Genomic DNA, 22,047 nt, shown 5'->3' with positions numbered 1-22,047 from the left:
CGACGAGTTGAGTTTATACCAAAAAGTTCTACTTTGGTTTCATCTGACCACATGACATTCTCCCAATCCTCTGCTGTATCATCCATGTGCTCTCTGGCAAACTTCAGACGGGCCTGGACATGCACTGGCTTCAGCAGCGGAACACGTCTGGCACTGCGGGATTTGATTCCCTGCCGTTGTAGTGTGTTACTGATGGTGACCTTTGTTACTTTGGTCCCAGCTCTCTGCAGGTCATTCACCAGGTCCCCCCGTGTGGTTCTGGGATCTTTGCTCACTGTTCTCATGATCATTTGACCCCACGGGATGAGATCTTGCGTGGAGCCCCAGATCGAGGGAGATTATCAGTGGTCTTGTATGTCTTCCATTTTCTGATGATTGCTCCCACAGTTGATTTTTTCACACCAAGCTGCTTGCCTATTGTAGATTCACTCTTCCCAGTCTGGTGCAGGTCTACAATACTTTTCCTGGTGTCCTTCGAAAGCTCTTTGGTCTTGGCCATGGCGGAGTTTGGAGTCTGACTGTTTGAGGCTGTGGACAGGTGTCTTTTATACAGATGATGAGTTCAAACAGGTGCCATTCATACAGGTAACGAGTGGGGGACAGAAAAGCTTCTTACAGAAGACGTTACAGGTCTGTGAGAGCCAGAGATTTTCCTTGTTTGAGGTGACCAAATACTTATTTTCCACCCTGATTTACCAATAAATTCTTTACAAATCCTACCATGTGGATTCATGGATTTTTTTTTCACATTCTGTCTCTCACAGTTGAAGTGTACCTCTGGTGCAAATTACTGACCTCTGTCATCATTTTGAGTGGGGGAACTTGCACAATCGGTGGCTGACTAAATACTTTTTTGCCCCACTGTATATCATGTTTAACCTGAGTAGTGAAAGACAGCGGGGGTCTGAAAAGGATGAAGCCGGGTGTCCGCTGCTCTCGCCGGGTTGAGTGACCATTGAAACCCCCGGTCAACTATCGAGCGGATGGTCTAACAGACGTCTTCGAAAATGTCGGCGCACTTTTGCAAATATGTGATGTCTTGATAAATCGAGCAGATATTTGATGTTTGCACAGCTACTTTCTCGCCTGAAAATATGTTCAAAGTTTATTTTGTGACCCAGAAAGATTAATAAGAGTAGTATTAAAAACTTAGTAGCGGCCGCCATTGTTGGAAACTGGAATTGGCTGGGCCGCGCTATGAATCCTGGGATATGGTGGACCACGAAGGACACACCCGACCCATCCTTCTAATTCGGGGAAATGAAGGACGCATTTGTCGGCCACATTTGAAGGAGTTGACGAATTGGGACAGCCTTCGTCGCCTGGCTGTGACGTAATCGGCCTTCAAATGCAGCCTCCGAAGGATTCAGCTGACGTTTTGGGACACAGCTCCAGAGACAAAAGCTGACGTCCACCGTCTGTTACCATGGTAACTGACTCAGAGTTTCAGTTAACCCTAAAAGTGTTTATGTGGCGCGCTCACTTCATACCTGCCATGCGCTCACTTCTCCTGCGCTCACTTCTCCTGCCTCAGGGCAGATCCATGTTCAGGTGTGACAAACAGAGAGCACGAGAGCACGGATGAAATCAGTTTTATTGATCAGGAACATAAATAAGACGAAGGTGTCACTGTACACAAACCAAAGTCCAAATAAATAAGAGTCACAGCAATAAATTAAAGCAGGACGTGGACGACAGACTGCAGTTCGATGGCTATTTACACACGTTTTTACACAGTTTGTCGCTTGCTTCACGCCTCGCTTCACATTTTTCTTCTTCACATTTCAGGAATTTTATTTTTAAAAAAAGAAAAAACAAACAAACCAAACAGCACGAAGCAGCGGCTCGCTTCCAGAAACCTTCGAGTCCCATTTTTCCACACAAACAGTCCCAGGGCTCCCGCAGGCCGTGACCGCTGAAGCCCCCGAGCTCGCGTTTGGTTCTGCCGGGTCTGTGCGGCTCCGGTCGAACTTCAGCCTCTCTTTCTGAAAATGATTCTATGCCGGTGCCCTTACACAGACAGGAACAGGAAGCAGGTCATCACCTGCGAGCTGCCGAGCTGAACTTTGAGGATCAGGCTCGACTCCACCTTCAGGTTCATCTGCGTACAATCATGGGCGGAGCGGCGGGGAACATCAAACAGAACACGACACCCGGACACGAACGCTGCAGAGCTCCAGCATGCAGCCGCCCGCCAATGCCAGCGAGCCAGCGGCTGCAGCTTTCATAGTCCAGCTCCGTGTCCCCACACACACACACACACACACACACACACACACACACACACCAAACAAAATCTGATGTAAACATTGTTTTAGAGAAAAAAGGAACAAAACAAAACACACCTGAGACTAGCTCCTCCCCATTCTGTCGCTAAGCACGATGTCACCACCAGCCAAGTCAGTTGCAACTTGATGTTTTCTACATCCCTCCAACGGGAGGCAGATCGGCACCACGACCACATGGAGCGTGAGCTACGAGCCTGCTCACCTCTGACAGCCGAAGACACAATCAGGTGTAAATCAACTGGTTAACCAGACGACTGGTTAACCAGACCACTGGTTTCACCGCTGCGTCCCTGTGGCGTGGCCCTGCTAGCATCACATGCAAAACAGGGGAAAGTGCTAGCTTAACTAAACCATCACCTCTTCATTGTTGTGCGGTTTCAGACCATTTAGTCTTCATTTAACAGAATGCGAACCCCGGGCTAGCAGGCTAGCGCTGTGTTAGCCTGCATGCTAACAATTAACAGTGCATCATTCCTATGTGTCTGAGTTGTGTGCTTGAAGCTAACAATGACTCAGCAGTTCTGTCCTGGTTCTAAACCAGCCGTCGGTGTGAACGAGAAGCTAGGAGTAAGTTCAACTTTACACAGCTTCATCCCTACTAACGAGCTAATCAGGTGAGTTTTATTAACTGGAGCCAGAGCTAGGCTAACACTGCACTATCGGGACGACAAACTAAGTTATTAGCTTTAAAGACAAGAGCTAACAGGACAAAGGGTCAGTATCTTTTTTCATGGACTGAAACATCCTGATTATTAGTCGCTTGCTCTAGCTAGCCGAGGGTTAGCTTCAGTCAGATAAACCCAGCTAATTAGCTAAAAACAGTCATAATATGATCATTAGCATGAAATAAACAGTGATTATTTGTTTGAGGGACCAGCGGCACATCTAGGAAGCTGTGGCTCATTATTGGATGGAAGGAGCTCGTTGTACCGCGGCAGAGATGAAACCATCGATTCGCACCAGTCGGACTCTATCTAAAACTTTATTGATGCGCGTAGAGACCGAAACGGCATGATTATATATTTCTAAACTTTTGTACGAAAGTGAAAGAAAAAAAAATGCTGAACTGATTCTACAGTAGATGGATGGCATTTTCATCAACGCCTGGTGAACCCTTTGTGATGTAGTCTGTTTATAAGGAGCTAACACAGACAGACGGACAGCACACACCTTCAGTACCTCCAACTTCAGGTGTTCAGGTAATAACATCTCGACGAAAAGCGCTGCTCTTCTTCTTCATCTACCCGAAGTCGAACTACCTGCTGCTGAAAGTCATCACAAAGTTCATCCCACCTCTGAAAAGAGTTCAGATTGCTAAACCTACACAGACACAAACATCCCTGTTCCCTTTGTCAGGTGTTCATGATTTAAGGTAGTTCAGGTGAACTCAAACCAGAAAAGAAAGCGTTGTTGCATGGAGAGTTGTAGTCCGACGGCGAGGAGTGGTCCAACTGAAGCCAGCAGGCGAGAGGAAGCTTAACGTGTTCGCTCGCCAGTACAATCCGGCAATGAATGACATCGTCCAAAGGTGCGACAGTTTAATCCTAATCCTGCACTCCTAACAGCATGCAGGTACAAAAACTAAAAAAACAAAAGCCCCACACTCCAAGGTGATTCGCTGAATGTACTGGCATTCAGAGCCACAGAACGGAGGCGAGGACGGGCCAGCAGAGAAGAGGGATGACAATGCGTCTGCGTAAGCGAGGTTTCTAACACTATGAGAACTGGCGGCTGGCGAGTTGTTTAACGCTCTGATTCTGGAGTACGGTGATGACGCAACAGGCGCTCACTATGCGGAGAAAAAAAGACAGCGTCAGCATCAGCTTGGACCCCTGGAGGGGTCGGGTTCAGGTGACCCGTAGTGGGATCAGAAATCAAGACACGAGTGCGAACAAAGAATCCAGCCCAGGCACAAGTTTTTAAAACCCACCCACCCAACCCAAGAAAAAGAACTTTTGGCTTTGTGGTTATATACAGTGATTTCCTGTGGACACAGTCTGATGTCCATTAAGGATCCACAGGCGTGCAGGACTGGATGTTGGCGACCCGGCGCCGGCATCAAAGGTCAGGGTCAAGTCTTCAGGCCAAGAGGGGGTGGAGCTAACCGTGAATCTACTGTACAAGTGTTTATGGGTGTAGTGATTTTCCAGTCAGCTTTATCTGTAACTGTTGTGTGGGTATGACCCTCTACTAGCTCCGCCCCCTTCCTCTAGCACCACCCCCAGCTACTGGTGCACTTCGTTGGCGATCAGACTGTCCTCCCCCGACTGGAAATCCGCCTCATTGATGCTGTTCCCTCCATTCAGCATCTCCTCATCCTGCGATGACCCTCGGTCCTCCTCGCTGCTCCCTCCGCCAGGCTCGTCCGAGTTGGGGTCCTGGAGGACCTGGGCGATGTACATCTGCTGCTGTTGCTGGAAGGAACATAAAAACAGGTCAACCACCAGGAAGAGACATGACCACAAAGAGAACTGTGACGTGATCCGATTTCTATAAAAACGTGTTGTTTGCTATCTTCTTGATGCATGCTCAATCATCCAGGTGAGTAAATCTCCAAAAGTCAATTCTGATTGATTGTTGATTCTCAACAACCACTGATCAAAGACCATGGGTACCATTCACAGAGAGTTGGGGAATGGCAGCTTAGCCTTCTTAGACTGTGAGATTTCCATCAGTAATGGGGGACATCTAAAAGCTGACGTGTACCGTAAACCTACACATACGGATCAGTATTTAAGGTTTGACTCTCATCATCTACTGGAGCACAAACTGGGAGTCATCAGGACGCTACAACACAGAGCGAACACCATCCCCACTGACACAGCGGCCAGGGAGGCAGAAGAACATCAAGAAGGCCCTGAGTAAATGTGGTTATCCCAGCTGGACTTTTGTCAAAGCTGGGAAGGCTCCTAAAGAAAGCTCCAGCTGATCCAGGAGAGAAGGACAACCGCTGCATAAGCGAAAACCTGTAGTGATCCCGTACGTGTCAGGAGTATCGGAGCAGCTGAGACGCATTTTTTCTAAACATCAGGTCTCTGTGGCTTTTAAACCGCAAAACACGCTGCGCCAAAAACTGGTCCACCCCAAGGATCGGGTCCCCCGACACAAACAGAGTAACATAGTGTACGCTGTTAAGTGCAGGAGGAGTGCCAGGATTTATACGTCGGGGAAACCAAACAACCTCTGGCGAAGAGGACGGCACAACACAGAAGAGCCACCTCGTCAGGCCAGGACTCTGCAGACTATTCACACCTACAGGCCAGTGGACACTCTTTCAATGATGAGGATGTAACATCCTGGACAGGGAGGAACGCTGGTTTGAGGGCGGAGTCAAGGAGGGAAAGACCATCTCTGAATCAAGGAGGGGCCTAAGGGTACATCCGTCACCATCTTACATGCTGTGATTGCAGCCATTCCCCAACTCTCTGTGAATGGGACTCATGGCCATTGGTCAGTGGTTGTTGATCAATGGTCATGAGAATTTGCATAATTAAGATTAAGGAGCTGACCTCCCAGCCCATTGTTCCTTCAGTGGGCTGGTGCCAGTCATTATGCAAATGTCCTGTTTATAAGATTGGAAACCTGAGACTGAAGAAGTCACCTGGATGATGATGAAACGTTTCTCCCACTGAAAACGTCCAGATGAACAGAATCAACTTTTGGAGTGTTGTTTGCTAGTTGTGATTCATAAAACTTGTGTATCTCAACAAGTAGGGAACCATCGGTAACTTAGGTCCAAGGTTTTCTAGAGAACTAGAAAGAATGTTTTATTAGCTTATGGATAAAATCAAGAACTACAAATCTGTTCTCCCTTCAGTGCAGTGATTGAGAGACAAGTTAAATAAGGTAAGAGCAGATCTTTGAATTTGAGCTTGGTGCTTTTTGAACCTTTCAGTGTTTTATGAGCTGTACGGGAGGATCAGTCCAGGAAAGGCATTCTGATAAAATCTCACACCATCTCCTAGTTTGTCTCAGTTTTGGTTTGCTTTGGTGAGTCTGCCTGCCTTTCTGGGCCCACAGACTCAAACAGCTGTGAGTGTGTCTAAGGCGGACTAACCGAAGGCCTCAGCGGCCCCGATCTCCGGCGGTACTGAGACCCGTTTGATGAAAACCTGGGGGAGTGGTTTGTTGCAATCCCAATAAAGACAACATGCGTCACCTGAGATTTGGTGGTGGGTGAGGACGAGGGACGAGCTGGACGTCCGTTCTCGACAGCGTCCACGTCGTTCTCCTTTGTGTCGATCTGAAATGGAGATGCTCGGAATAAGACGCTGGCGTTCACACACTGCACACTAACCTTCATCGCACTGCTGTCGTACCTTGTAGTTGTGAGCGCTGAGGTACTTGAAGTGTCCGAAGCAGACGTGAGACAGACAGACCACAATGGTGACGATCAGCACCACGAGCGTGAACATGGAGGTCGGCGTGTCGAAGCCTGAGAGCACATTAGCAGTTAGCTATGGTCAGCAAATAACAACTTCCTGTCGCGAATACTAACACATCATTTTTTTAGTTCTGCTGGATTTAAAACAGCTCATCCTTTCACCGAGGGTGTGGTTAACTTCACTAAAGGAGTCACCTCAGAAAACTGCCTCACGTTACCCCGGATTTATCGCCTATTTGTATCCGACCAGGTGAGAGTGAGGTTGAACCATGACCCACAAATGTCCTCTGAAAACACCGGGCAATCAGATGTGAGGACAAGTATGGTTAACCACATTTACTCGGCGATGCTATCGAACGCCATCCACGGAGACGACATCTTGTCATCAGGGTGATAATAGCCAGTACCCACTGGCAGGACTGTCAGACCCCCCCAAAACGATAGAAACATTTAAAAAATCCTCCCCCCGCCAGAGTTTTACTTGGTCTTGGTCTCGACCTCGACAGACTTTGGTCTTGCTCCCGCTGTCTCCCTCTTGTTGTCTCAGATCGACATAGTGGTCGGAGATTTGGAGTCAACAGTATCCATGACACACAACGAGAGCGCTTTGCAGTGAATCAGAAGAGTCGACTCCCATTGAGCGAGAGCCGGCAACTCAATTAATTTCCCTCCATATTGTGGCCAATCACATGCGAGGATATAGGATAATATCATTATGTGAAAAACAGAGAGGGTGATGGACGTGACGGTCACGTGGAGCGTGCGTCTGTCCTCTCAGTGAGTGAGACAGTGGACGGTGGTGAGGAGGGCTGTGCATCGCAAAAACACATAAATGTGCCCGAGACCTGTACACGAAGCAGCATCTGGCTGCAGTTTAAAGACTTTTTTGTCTCGGTCTCGTCTTGACTTCGTCTTGGTCTCGATACCCACTGATCTTGGTATTGTCTTGTTATAGTCTACCCCCCCACCCCCCCAAAAAAAGCAACATGTCAGAAACTGCCTTTCACTGTCAGCACTTGTTATCAGTGACAAACGACCAGAACTGTTCAACCTTCTCATTGATCCACTAATAATGAAAACTACAATTAACTACATAAAAGAGAAATTCAGGGATTCAGAGGGTCGGGAGACTCGTAGTGTCCCAGACACTCAGGGATGCTACTGAGCTCTGCAGCTTCTTTCAGAAACATCCTGCAGTCATGAAGGGCGTCTCTGCAGAACAGCTACCTGCACCACTCGCATTACTTTATTGGACTCATCAAACGGTCTAAGCGGCCGTCCTAGGCGGCGCGGCAAGGAAGGTCTGACACAGCTGTGGTGGGCGGGGCTTACCTGTGCGTACAGTGGAGAAGAACAGCAGCCAGAAAAGGCAGAGGATGGGTGCTGCCACCACTTGGGTGACGGCTCCAGAGTGGATCTTCTTGTCCAGTTTGGAGGGCAGGTAAGCGTAGTACATGTTGTATCGGTCCACCAAGTGTTTCAGCAGCATGTACATCAGACCTGCGGGTGAACAGGTGAGCTGAATACCCCTGACGTCATGCTGGACCTGCTTTTATTCTGACTTGAGACTTTACGGGAACAGGAATTAGACTATTTTCAGCCACCGTCACACTTTACACTGACTTGTATGACTTCACCTGGATGCTAGTACTACTACTACTTCAACACCTGTACTGTTACTCTAAACATGTACTGACTAACAGTTACTGCAGTGCTGGACTGACCGAAGGGCACGATGATGGGGCAGGTGATGCTGTAGGCCATCACCACTGTGAAGACGTTCATCATCCAGGCATACGCTGCTCCGAACTGAAACTCGTAGGCCTGATGCTGTAGGGACGACAGACAGGGTTACAGTCAGAGCAGCGCCCCCTGTGGGCTGAAAGCTTTACCGCACCACCATAAACTTCTCAGTGAGTGTGTCCTCACCCTCTTGACGTTGCGGCGGTCGGCAGCAGAGCGAGCCAGGCACAGCCGGATCATGTACATGAGCAGGCCGGGGATCCTCAGCAGGTCCATGGCATTTCCGATGAATGCGGAGGCGATAACGTAGTTGACGAAGAAGGCGCCGTTATCTGGCAGAAAGACGCACCTGCAGAAACACAGTGGTTTTCAGTGAGCGGTAACAACCGTCAAACTGTAGGCTGGAAACAAAACATAACTCACTCAAATCGGACTTTAGCATCAGCCAGGAACTTCCTGTCAAAGAGCCAGCGGAAGAAAACGTCCAGACTGGAAAGCACAGACAGAAACGCTTTAGTAGAGGTCAAAGGTCAGTCAGGTTTCACACTCTTTAGAGCCACAAGATCTGTTACCTGCTGAGGCCGAGAGATGGCAACAACAGAACCATGAAGATCAGGAAGGTGTAACACTTATGCATGGTTGTCCTGTTTTCTCCAGACCTGCACACACCGACAGGTGAAACAGAAACTGTGAGATGGACGGAACCAGGAGCAAACCACGGGCAAACGGGGACAAAGCGTGGGCAAACGGGGACAAAGCGTGGGCAAACGGGGACAAAGCGTTGGTAAACGGGGACAAAGCGTGGGTAAACGGGGACAAAGCGTGGGCAAACGGGGACAAAGCGTGGGTAAACGGGGACAAAAAAAAAAAAAAAGAAAAGAAAAGAAAAATGGGATGAAGCGTGCCCAATAACGCAGGGGATAAAAAACAAAACATGGCAAACACTGAGGTCAGATACAAGCGTCACTCGACTTTAATCATCACTGGGACTCTACAGGAAATGACTTTAAATGGGACCTTCGACTTATTTATTTCTAGTTTCACGGTGTGTGCTACTCTCACAAATAACAAAGTGATGAAGAGCAGCAGTGGAAGCAGCTGTACCTGGTCCAGTGAGCCTCGAAGAAAGCAGAGTAGTAGACGATGGTTGGCAGCAGAGCAGAGAAAGCCCAGAGCAGCAGGGTGGGGAAGAACTGAGTGACGATGGGGTTCTGTTCAAGAAACCAAGAAAAACAATTCATCCGACCAAACATCCACCCAATCAACCCAAACCATTCACCAACAAGCATTGATCCAAGCACCCAACAGACAGAGAGCACAGAGTCAGAGCTGAAGGAATCGGCCTGAAGCCGGACTATACACCTGCTTCACGCTTCTTACATTCAGATACTCGACGGGCTTGGTGACGTTGAACTTGTCCATGGTGGAAATGATGATTGCGGGCGTGGTGAGGAAGAAGAGCAGAATGAAGAGGATGCAGTTGATGACAAAACAACGGATCCACCAGGAGATCCCGCCCAGTGAAAGGTGTTCCCTACAGGAAGGAACACAGAGTCAGCTGATCTCAAAGGGCGCATTTATTTGTCCAAAGTTTCAGGTGGGCGGAGCGTGCGGACATACCAGCGGACATTCTGTGGGTCGGGTGCGTACGAAACACTCCAGTTATGAACGTGAAGAACCTCGCTGAACTGAGAGGAACGTGGCTCCTGACGACATCGACACCCCTGAACCTGACAGGCGTTAAAGTCCTTCAAAATGCTGAGAAAAGAAGAGCCGTGAGCAGAGGTGAGGTCGAAGACATGACAAGGATTCGAATGTGAGGGGTGTGGCTAACGTGAGGTGGAGGCAGGTGGGACATTTCGTTAGAGAAAACTATAAAAACCATAAAATATTTAACGATCGCCAAATGAGAAGTTTCTGAGGAGAAAAATAGGGGGAGGAGTCTGAGACAGATAAAGAGGAAGTGAAGCGAGTGGCTTACATGGCAGTCATGGCCTCATTCTGGAAGGTGACAAAGGCCATGCCCAGAGGCTTGGTGTGGACCTTTTCCTTCTCCTTCCTGTACTCCTCCTTGAGTTTGGCCTCCCTCTTGGTGTAGTAGCTGACCGCCTCCTCCTGCAGACCACAGAAAAGCATCAACAAACTGCCACCTGACATGCTAACATTAGCACGTTAGCATTTGAATTATGTGGGTAAAGCTTGGCGATGTCGTGACGACTTGCAGGACAGGTGAAGTAACCCTGAAGTCCAGCGTGCTGCTCCTGGACTCATCATTCTGAGTACCAGCTCGCCATTTTCTGTATTGGCGGCATTTTAACAACGGAAACACCACAACATAACGCAGAGACACGCGACGCAGGACAAAATCATTGCGCAGTTGATGAACTGAAGGGAATGTGCAGAAACGTCGCTGTATAATGAGCCCAGCTAGCTAGTTAGCAGCTGCTGATGTGACCGCGCACGGTTCTGCCATGGGGGCGATGTCTTTGTTTTTACCTCCTCACAGCCAGCGATGGCGCAACAGCAGAGGTGTCCGCAGGGCTTGGGGTTGATCATGGTGGGAACGTGTTCTTTAGCCATCAGGTCGGTAAAAAACTTCTTGCTGCGCTCCGTCTTCTTCCTGCAAAACACGAATGAAGTCATCAAGTGACGACGTGGAGCACTTTCCTGCTCGTGTCATATGCTTACTCCTCGGCGCACTTTAGCAATAACGATATTTGGAATGAATGTAGCTTGTTTGCAGATCTGGAGGCCAGGATCACTGAATTGGAGACTGGGCTTCACACCCTCATAAAAACCCGTAGTTAGCCAGGCTCCTGTAGCCGGGGCAGCTGAAGGTAACGTAGGCCATGCTAGCTGACTAGACTTGAATTTCACATAAGGAGCAGTTTAGTTAATCAGAAGACAAACAGGTCTGGATAAACCTGCTAAAAGAAAAAAAAAGAAAAAAAGCTGTGTAGCGACAACAAGCAATGTGAATAAAAACAAACCTGGGTTAAAGTTGTCAGCAATGATTCAACTAAAGTCTGCAATTTGTTTTTCATTGGCTGTGGCTCTGCAGCACAGATCAAATCATCAGTCTTCATGTAAACACCTGTGATTGGTTGTGCAAAAGGTCAAAGGTCTGCTTGAATCAGTTTAGAGCAGCAAAAAATTTTCTTGGAAAACTTAAAAGAAAAAAGCTCCTATTTACAGTATTTTATTTTTCTGATCTCTGTCTCTCTTCCACAGCATGTCTTTATCCTGTCTTCCTTCTCTCACCCCAACCAATCACAGCAGATGGCCCCGCCCCTCCCTGAGCCTGGTTCTGCCGGAGGTTTCTTCCTGTTAAAAGGGAGTTTTTCCTTCCCACTGTTGCCAAAGTGCTGCTCATAGGGGGTCATATGATTGTTGGGTTTTTCTCTGTATCTATTATTGTAGGGTCTCCCTTACAATATAAAGCATGTTGGTGCTCTATAAATAAAATTGAATTGAAATGATTTGACTGCTGGAGATTTATCGGGTCCAACTGGTCGATGTGGAGTCAGAAACAAGGCTTCTGGAGCGGAGCTGAACATGACAGCAGTAATCTGTATTTAGATTACTGCAAGGTGGAAAAGACAGGATGCTTGTGAAGAGCTTGGAGATGTTCACACAGCTCAGGGGTCAAAACCAGCTGATCGATGCATTTCTACTTATAAACGTGATGCGTTCAGAGTCTCACATTTTCATGCATATGAATGATTACTGTGTGGGTGTGTGAGATTTTACTCCCAGCATGCACTGGGCCTCACCTTTCAGCGTTCAGAGCCATCAGTTTGGCCACGTTATAGCAGATCCGAGCCTCGAGCACCGTGCAGTTCTCGTACGCCTGCCTGCAGGACACAGAGGAGGCACACCACCATCAGAACAAGCGTTCGATTCCTGCACCCTCCCACAGCAACGCTGCAGGACTCACAGCTCATAATCATCCTTCTTTATCTGATGCTGGGCCTCGTGCAGTGTCTGAAACAAGCTGCTTTAGCCCTGCCCCCTTTCACTTTCATCTGACTGGCCATGTGCCCCAGATGACCATATTAGGGACATCCCTTCTGAATGAAACTGTGATAAGCTGAGTGTTCAGGGCAGACTCATGGGGGTTACACTCATCATCACAAACTCGGAGCAGGAGAACAGCTCCGTGCAGTCACTGACAGGAGAGCGTGGAACTTACTCAAAGTGCTGTTTGATCTGACTCTCCTCGGCATACTTGGAGATGCCGTTGATGAACAGAGTGCGTTTCACCTGCAAGACACAAAACTGGGATTACCGCACGGCTAAGCGCACAAATGCCGCGTCCTCAGAGTTCACGGACTTCCTACCAGGTCGTCCTCCTTGTAGTGCATCTTAGACGTGTGCCTCCTCATGCTGTAGACGGTCAGCAGCAGATACATGAAGGCAAACGTGGTGTGCAGCCAGAGCAGGTTCGTCCTGCAATGTAGCAAACCCCCAGATTACACCTCTCAACAGGAAGGTTCACAAGCTTTTACTCTGAAACATCTGCAGGAAACAACGCCGTGATTAACAAAGCAAAGAAGAAGATATGAAATCTCACCCAGACTTCAGGTTGGCTATCGTCGTGCGTCCGAAGCTGTAGGCGTTGTTTTCTGGAAGAAAGCAAAGGTCACATGAAGCCCGAGTGTGCACGAGTGCTTTTCCTAACATCAGCCATTGCATCACCAGATGTGTGCTGGTGGACTTCCAGTAGTCACGGTGTTTATAGTGGGAAAGCTTGAAGTGGAGCTTTATTGGCTTAAATGTCGTTGTGTTGCAAAGACAGAAATAAAACGCAGCGTCTGAGTCACTGAGCGACGTGTTTATTGATGGTTTCATATGCCCGACTCAGCGTGACTTCTTTAAAGCTTCGTCCATGGGTGTTTCTGAATCCTCGAAGGCCATTTCGCCGAGCGGACGCCCTCCATGTGCGTCTGACAGGAAGAGCTTTTATTGTTGACACCCCGCCCCTGGGTCAGCACAGGAAGTCATCATAGCCGCTTTCACCTCCTTACCTACCGCCTGTCACTATGACAAAACCACAGCACGTTTCTAACACGGCACTCGTACTACAGACCAGATGGGACCGAGTCTACCATTAGCCACAGTCTACAGGGCGCAGGGCGCCTACGCCTCTGACCCCACCCACTTTACCTTCTTTGGAGGGTGGTCCAGGTGTTCCTCGGCTGAGGAAAGCATCTTTACTGATAATTCGGACTAAAACATTCAGACAGAAGGCGAGAAGGCGGTGAGTGACACATCGAGACCCGAGACCCTCAGACCAAGTTGCTCTTACCCAGAAGGTCTCCAGAGAAGTTCACGGGCAGGACGATGCCGACCGAGAGGACGCCGACCACGACCAGAAGGCCGATGATGTGACGCTGGAAGGACAAGTAGTGAACGGCGTCTTCGCCACACTTCTCACGAATCTCCTCGTCTCTGCGGCAGAAACAGGAGGAGTCACGGTCTGTTCTTACACTGGGAAATCTGAGCGTCTGTGATGAGTTCACAGTCTGTGGTAACGATGGGACAGTGGAGCTTTCGGTCTGACCGTGAAAGCGAGAAGCCGTTTCCTCATACTCACTTTATTCTGAAGATGGCCGTCAGCCACGAGCAGAAACCCTGAAACACAAACAGGAAGAAGACGACAGCTTTACAGCAAGCGAAACGACAGTGAAAGCCCCGACTGTGCCTGGGATTCCTCATCCTCACAAGCCGCAGGTGTGCAGGCGAGGCCAGTGGGCGGGGCCTCAGCTAACCGTTAGCGGTCGCAGCTCAAAGTACCCAGAGCTGCCGAGCTGAACAATGGCCGATGGATTAGGAACACAGATCACAGACGTACTCTGTGTCCTGCTTTAACCCTGTCACGCATGAATTAAATTCTGACTGAGGTTGTCATAATTCATCCGTGACAAGGTTAAATAACAATAATTACAAAGAAACACGTCAAACATCTGTAGTAACATTAAATGACCAGCAGGTGGCAGGTATGGAGGGACACATCAGTGTCCAACGTAGTGGTTTATGTGCAGGTACACCATCAACACTGACACGGATACAACAACAGCCTTTGAATAGCTGTCCACTGTGGTGGCCGCTATGATGACGCCAGATGATGATGATGTGTGTGCGTTTTGTGAGTTCTGCCCAGTTTGGATGAACTTTGACCCTCTGTCAGCTAACGGCTAACTGTGGCGGAGCAGGAAGAGGAGGGAGTGATGAAGGTGTTCTTACGTTGTCTCTCTGGTCGAAGTCAACAGAGCTGGAAACCGAGGTGAGGCGTTCATAGCGGTCGGGCGTCTCCGAGTGCATCGCCGAGGCAACACTGTGGACACAAACAGGAATGTTAGTATGGGGCCCTCTGACCTTTGACCTCTGTGTGTGACAGCTGGTAAGACTCCAGAGTTCCTTTGAAAATGAGTTTCGAGACACTAAACACAGACGACGGTTCACCAAGCACAAACCTGGATCAGCACGCCCGCGGCGACCCCGCTCGCTCGATCGCAGTGACCCCGCGCGCTCGACTGAGCAGCGACCCCGCTGTGGTGGCGACCCCGCTCGCTCGATCGCGGCGACCCTTCACTGGGTTCAAATTGACGGATTTGGGAGAAACGGCTTAGAGCCAAACCGTCGGCTCAGCTGGAAACGCAAATAAAGATCTGAGTCACGTCTATCCAACAAAAGCTCTGTGGCGGTCGGTACAGCAGGAACTTCAAGCTTCAAACCGCTCAGGAACCGGACTTGATCCACCGGACCTGCTACCTCACGTCTTTAACGGTTTCTACGTGTTTCTGCCTCCACTGTCACAGTTTGCAGGTTAAGGACTAAACAGCAGAGTCGGGGGGAAAGTTCAGCGATCTGAAGTCTGTAAACGGCGTTACAAAAATCCAGCCGACAGAAGGAAACGCACAGAGGACGACGGCGCCATTTATACTAGGACAGGAAGTAAAACTGAATACAGAACAGGGACAACTAACAAAGTAAAACAGGAACTAAGCGACAATAACTCGGGAACGTCAGACACAAAAACCTGACACGGGGAAACACACAGGAGGAATGTGAGGGAACTAACGCACTCGAACACGACAACAACACGAAACTAAGAGCCAAACGGAGAACAGCTGACATCACAACACACAAGAACTTCAGAGAGTCGGGGTCCAGAACTGCAGGACCACCACGTTTACACAAAGGTGGGAATCACCATGGCAACCAGTGACCCCAATAATGATCGGCTGTTCTGTAGTGCTGACATCTTTAACGTCGACTACGTTTGCTCTTACGTCTTCAGTTATTATCGTTTTAGCTGCCGACTCTGAGCGTGGGCGTGGCTACGGCACGTTGGGCTACTGAGTCATCTAGCTAGCACGTCACAGGGGTCCACATACGCGGGTAGCCGTTACCTTTTCACCGGCTCATAGTTATCTCTGTCGCGCCTTCGGCTGAGTTTGACACAAACATGGAGAGAAGCGTGGAGTGGTGTTAGCATCACAGCAGGTAGCATAATTAGCCATTTCAATGCTGTAAAAACACAGTGTTCATGTGCTGCGGAGGGCGATTAGTGCCTCACTGACACAGTTCAATGTGCCCCGTGGGAGAAATCTGATCCATCTCTTCTTAATAATATGGCGCATGGCAATGAACCATTTTGCCTAAATAGGAAGCCCACTTTGAGCCAAACAAACACAAACACAACAGGAGGATTAAAGTGTTGCAGTTCAACCAAGTGCCAAGCAGTTCAAATGTTATGTTTTTATAATTAAACGCTTAAATGTAGCGAGCAGGCTGCTGCGGATAGATCTGTGCAGTCTGTTGGCACTAATAACCTTCCATACAGAAACCCAAACAAGCACAGACTGAAATGCAGAAAAGAGGTGTTAGTGCACCAACCAGAGAGCCCGTTAATCAAACCAGAGGAGGTTAGCAGACAAACCAAACAGGGAGGAAGCAACAACAACATACTATTCCCGCTCCTCCAGGTCGCTGAAACGCTTCTTCAGTCTTTGGGAGAGGAAACAGAAAATAACAAGGAGGTGATGCCAGTGAGAGGGAAACAACCCTGATCAGGTCACACAGCAGGAGCGCATCACGCCCACCACCGCGTTTACACATGGACGCTCAAAGATAGACGCAGCCGCCATGATGTCACTGCGAAGCCTCGGGCTGAAGCTTTCTGCTAACGCCGCCTAATCTTACTGCTAAAACACGCTGTTAACCAATGAGCATCGAGTCAACCAATCAAGGAAGAGTCCCGCTGAGTCGGAGGCTCAGTTTCTTCTATATAGTCAGACTTTTTCCCCAACCAGCGTCGCCACCTGCTGGATATTAGTGAGAACGCAGATTTAAGGAGGCTTCACCTGTCAGATCTTGGAGGCTACGTCCATCTTTAATACTGTCGGTGTTTGTTGGGGGTAGACATGTTACTTGAACCGTGTTTTTACTTGTTCATTGTTAAGTCAAATTGTTAAATGTGTCATTGTGTTTCTTAAATTTGTAAGTCTGAGTGCAAATCTATAGGATCAAGACATTCCTTTGTCTCCGACCACCTCTCCAGCCACTCAGGGGGAGGTTTTACTGCAGATGCATCCTATCTGACAGATCTGTTTCTTGTGTGGTCGGCTTCCTGCCCTTCTGTGGCTTCACTGTGTCGTGCACGGTGAACCAATACAGGAAGTGAACCATATATTGGGTGTGGGGGAGATTACCATTTTGTGACTAAGGATGTTGTTAGAAACAGTTGGAAGTCAGGCACGCACGCACGCACACACACACACACGTTCTTGCACATGCATACAGATGTTTACACACACACACACACGTTCTTGCACATGCATACAGATGTTCACACACACACACACACGTTCTTGCACATGCATACAGATGTTCACACACACACACACACACACACACGTTCTTGCACATGCATACAGATATTTACACACACACACACACACACGTTCTTGCACATGCATACAGATGTTCACACACACACACACACGTTCTTGCACATGCATACAGATGTTTACAGACACACACACACGTTCTTGCACATGCATACAGATGTTTACAGACACACACACACGTTCTTGCACATGCATACAGATGTTTACAGACACACACACACACACACACACACACACACACTCTTGCACATGCATACAGATGTTTACACACACACACACACACACGTTCTTGCACATGCATACAGATGTTTACACACACACACACACACACGTTCTTGCACATGCATACAGATGTTTACACACACACACGTTCTTGCACATGCATACAGATGTTTACACACACACACGTTCTTGCACATGCATACAGATGTTTACACACACACACGTTCTTGCACATGCATACAGATGTTTACACACACACACGTTCTTGCACATGCATACAGATGTTTACACACACACACGTTCTTGCACATGCATACAGATGTTTACACACACACACACACGTTCTTGCACATGCATACAGATGTTTACACACACACACACACGTTCTTGCACATGCATACAGATGTTTACACACACACACACACGTTCTTGCACATGCATACAGATGTTTACACACACACACACACTTGCACATGCATACAGATGTTTACACACACACACACACGTTCTTGCACATGCATACAGATGTTTACACACACACACACACGTTCTTGCACATGCATACAGATGTTTACACACACACACACTCTTGCACATGCATACAGATGTTTACACACACACACACACTCTTGCACATGCATACAGATGTTTACACACACACACACACACTCTTGCACATGCATACAGATGTTTACACACACACACACACACTCTTGCACATGCATACAGATGTTTACACACACACACACACACACTCTTGCACATGCATACAGATGTTTACACACACACACACACACACGTTCTTGCACATGCATACAGATGTTTACACACACACACACACACTCTTGCACATGCATACAGATGTTTACACACACACACACACACTCTTGCACATGCATACAGATGTTTACACACACACACACACACTCTTGCACATGCATACAGATGTTTACACACACACACACACACACACGTTCTTGCACATGCATACAGATGTTTACACACACACACGTTCTTGCACATGCATACAGATGTTTACACACACACACGTTCTTGCACATGCATACAGATGTTTACACACACACACGTTCTTGCACATGCATACAGATGTTTACACACACACACGTTCTTGCACATGCATACAGATGTTTACACACACACACACACACACACGTTCTTGCACATGCATACAGATGTTTACACACACACACACACGTTCTTGCACATGCATACAGATGTTTACACACACACACACACGTTCTTGCACATGCATACAGATGTTTACACACACACACACACTTGCACATGCATACAGATGTTTACACACACACACACTCTTGCACATGCATACAGATGTTTACACACACACACACGTTCTTGCACATGCATACAGATGTTTACACACACACACACGTTCTTGCACATGCATACAGATGTTTACACACACACACACTCTTGCACATGCATACAGATGTTTACACACACACACACACACTCTTGCACATGCATACAGATGTTTACACACACACACACACACACTCTTGCACATGCATACAGATGTTTACACACACACACACACACACTCTTGCACATGCATACAGATGTTTACACACACACACACACACACTCTTGCACATGCATACAGATGTTTACAGACACACACACACACACGTTCTTGCACATGCATACAGATGTTTACACACACACACACACACTCTTGCACATGCATACAGATGTTTACACACACACACACACTCTTGCACATGCATACAGATGTTTACACACACACACACACACACACTCTTGCACATGCATACAGATGTTTACACACACACACACACACACACTCTTGCACATGCATACAGATGTTTACACACACACACACACACACACTTGCACATGCATACAGATGTTTACACACACACACACACACACTCTTGCACATGCATACAGATGTTTACACACACACACACACACACACACACACTCTTGCACATGCATACAGATGTTTACACACACACACACACACTCTTGCACATGCATACAGATGTTTACACACACACACACACACACACACACACACACACACTCTTGCACATGCATACAGATGTACACACACACACACACACACACAGTGCCTTGTCTTAGAACCATCTGGGGGTTTACGGTGGGAGGTGCTTTTGCTGTGATGTGTATTGTGTAAACTGTTTTCCCAATAAAAGGCAGCAAGCGGAGGCCGGATTTGGGGTCAGTCTGGATTCAGAGTGCTTCCTGAGACACTGGCCGGGGCCTCCCTTGCAGCAAGTAAAAGATGTTCGTCTTGTTTTTGTCGTTAACGAGAATACGTTTCTAAACCAGCGGGTCCTGTGGAAGCGCAGACCCAACATTCATATTCAAATGTGGCTTTAAAGCAGCCAAACTGTGTGTGAGCGCCTCCTGTCTGCAGAGCTTCACTGATTCTCGGGTTAATATAACAGCTCACTGATTTCAATGTAGGAAACCTAAAAACAGACAGATTCTAAACTGTCTTTGGTTCACACATCAGAACGATCCATCTCTCAGCTTCCAATTCTTCCTGTCTCACCTCAGGCCTGCACATGTTTATTCGTCACACAAAAAAAAGACTCAGCTTCCTGGACGTCTCCGGCACCCCGTGTGACGGATTAAGCCCGTGAAGCTGTGGTCCAGCTCTGTGATGAAGAACATTTACAGACTGATTAACCTTCATTTACCTGTCAGCGTCGGTGACCAGCGCCAGGCGGCCATAATCCCACGCAACCTTCCGTAAAATGGAAAAGACGAAGAGGAGCACCTGAGGAGGAAGAGGAAGGAAAAATGGTAAATGGCCTGTATTTGTATAGCGCTTTACTTAGTCCCTAAGGACCCCAAAGCACTTTATACCACATCCACACATTCACACACTGGTGATGGCAGCTACATTATCCACTCTGCCATAGCTCGGCTACAGACTCAGCACCCGAGTGCCTTTATTGTGATCTCGGGTGACTTCAACCATGTATCACTGGACAATACACTACCAACATTCAAACAATATGTGGACTGTCCCACCAGGGGAGAGAAAACTTTAGACTTACTGTATGCTAACGTCAAGGATGCATACAGCTCCTCCTCCCTCCCCCCACTTGGTAGGTCAGATCATAACCTGAATCACCTCACCCCCCGCTATGTGCCAATTGTGAGGAGGGAACCTGTGACCACCAGGACTGTTAGGAGGTGGTCAGAGGAGGCCTTAGCAGAACTACAGGGCTGTTTCGAGGTGACCGACTGGGAAACACTCTGTGAGCCTCACGCCGAGGACATCAATGGGCTTACTGAGTGTATCACAGACTACATAACTTTCTGCACCGACTCCATTGTTCCAGCTCAGACTGTTCATTGTTACCCAAATAACAAGCCGTGGGTGACTAAGGACATCAAAGCCCTCCTCAACAACAAGAAGAGGGCTTTCAGAGGGGGCAACAAAGAGGAGGTGAGGAAGGTCCAGGTGTTACTAAAGGACAAGATCAGAGAGGCTAAGGACAATTACAGGAGGAAGCTGGAGTGGAAACTCCAGCAGAACAGCATGAGAGAGGTGTGGAGGGGCATGAAGACCATCACTGGATTCAGGCCAACCAACAGCAGGGGAGCTGAGGGAGGTGAGAATAGAGCCGATGAGTTGAATCTGTTTTTCAATAGATTCGACACCACAGTGTCTGCTCCCACCCCCACAACCTCACCTGCAGTCAGCCTGGAATCCAGAGCCACACCACTGTGCCAGCCTCTCTCTTCACATGTTGCCTCCTGTGAGATTCCTGACACCCCTCCCCCACCCATCACCTTCACTCAATACCAGGTTGAGATGCAAATGAGGAGACTTCACTCAGGCAAGTCTGCTGGACCAGACGGAGTGAGTCCCCTTGTCCTCAAGGCCTGTGCCCCCCAGCTGTGTGGAGTCTTTCATAAACTGTTTATGCTGAGTCTGAGTCTGCAGAGGGTCCCGGTGATGTGGAAGACATCATGCCTCGTCCCTGTACCAAAGACACCTCGTCCCAGTGGCCCCCAGGATTACAGGCCCGTGGCATTGACCTCCCACATCATGAAGACCCTGGAAAGGCTCATCCTGGACCAGCTGCGACCCATAGTAAGACCACATCTGGATCCCCTTCAGTTCGCTTATCAGCCTCGTCTCGGAACAGAGGACGCCATCATCTACCTGCTCAATCGTGTCTACACCCATCTGGACCAGCCGGCGAGCACTGTGAGGGTCATGTTTTTTGACTTTTCCAGTGCTTTCAACACCATCAGGCCGACCCTCCTGGGTGATAAGTTAGCAGCGATGCAGGTGGATGCTTCTCTGGTGTCCTGGATTGTTGATTACCTGACAGGAAGACCACAATATGTACGTCTCCCACAGTGTGTGTCTGACAAGGTGACAAGCAACACAGGGGCACCACAGGGGACTGTCCTCTCCCCCTTCCTCTTCACCCTCTACACC

The 22,047-nt window shown here is 48.4% G+C and overlaps 1 protein-coding gene across 6 annotated transcripts in view; it reads right to left on the bottom strand.

Annotated features, from left to right (window-relative positions):
* Positions 1 to 1,576: 1,576 nt before the first annotated feature.
* The window catches only part of LOC113023498 (CSC1-like protein 2), a 31,781-nt gene continuing 11,310 nt past the window's right edge, over positions 1,577 to 22,047 (bottom strand). For 2 of the 6 annotated variants that reach the window (XM_026169549.1, XM_026169545.1), the window contains exons 3-24: positions 20,285 to 20,364; positions 16,390 to 16,428; positions 14,662 to 14,752; positions 14,012 to 14,049; positions 13,724 to 13,866; positions 12,989 to 13,040; positions 12,756 to 12,864; positions 12,608 to 12,678; positions 12,189 to 12,269; positions 10,912 to 11,035; positions 10,397 to 10,530; positions 10,036 to 10,173; positions 9,796 to 9,949; positions 9,520 to 9,626; positions 8,988 to 9,074; positions 8,839 to 8,904; positions 8,602 to 8,764; positions 8,397 to 8,502; positions 8,005 to 8,172; positions 6,608 to 6,723; positions 6,448 to 6,531; positions 1,577 to 4,702 (exon numbers count right to left, since the gene is read on the bottom strand). In XM_026169549.1, coding sequence (XP_026025334.1) covers positions 4,514 to 4,702; positions 6,448 to 6,531; positions 6,608 to 6,723; positions 8,005 to 8,172; positions 8,397 to 8,502; positions 8,602 to 8,764; positions 8,839 to 8,904; positions 8,988 to 9,074; positions 9,520 to 9,626; positions 9,796 to 9,949; positions 10,036 to 10,173; positions 10,397 to 10,530; positions 10,912 to 11,035; positions 12,189 to 12,269; positions 12,608 to 12,678; positions 12,756 to 12,864; positions 12,989 to 13,040; positions 13,724 to 13,866; positions 14,012 to 14,049; positions 14,662 to 14,752; positions 16,390 to 16,428; positions 20,285 to 20,364 — 2,340 coding nt within the window. In that variant the 3' untranslated portion in view covers positions 1,577 to 4,513. The other 4 variants (XM_026169547.1, XM_026169546.1, XM_026169548.1 and 1 more) reach the window with 4 other exon arrangements.

Source organism: Astatotilapia calliptera, chromosome 6 (assembly GCF_900246225.1).
Source record: "Astatotilapia calliptera chromosome 6, fAstCal1.2, whole genome shotgun sequence".
In the NCBI taxonomy this organism is placed as follows: Eukaryota; Metazoa; Chordata; class Actinopteri; order Cichliformes; family Cichlidae; genus Astatotilapia; species Astatotilapia calliptera.
This window is presented reverse-complemented; position numbering and strand designations above follow the sequence as displayed.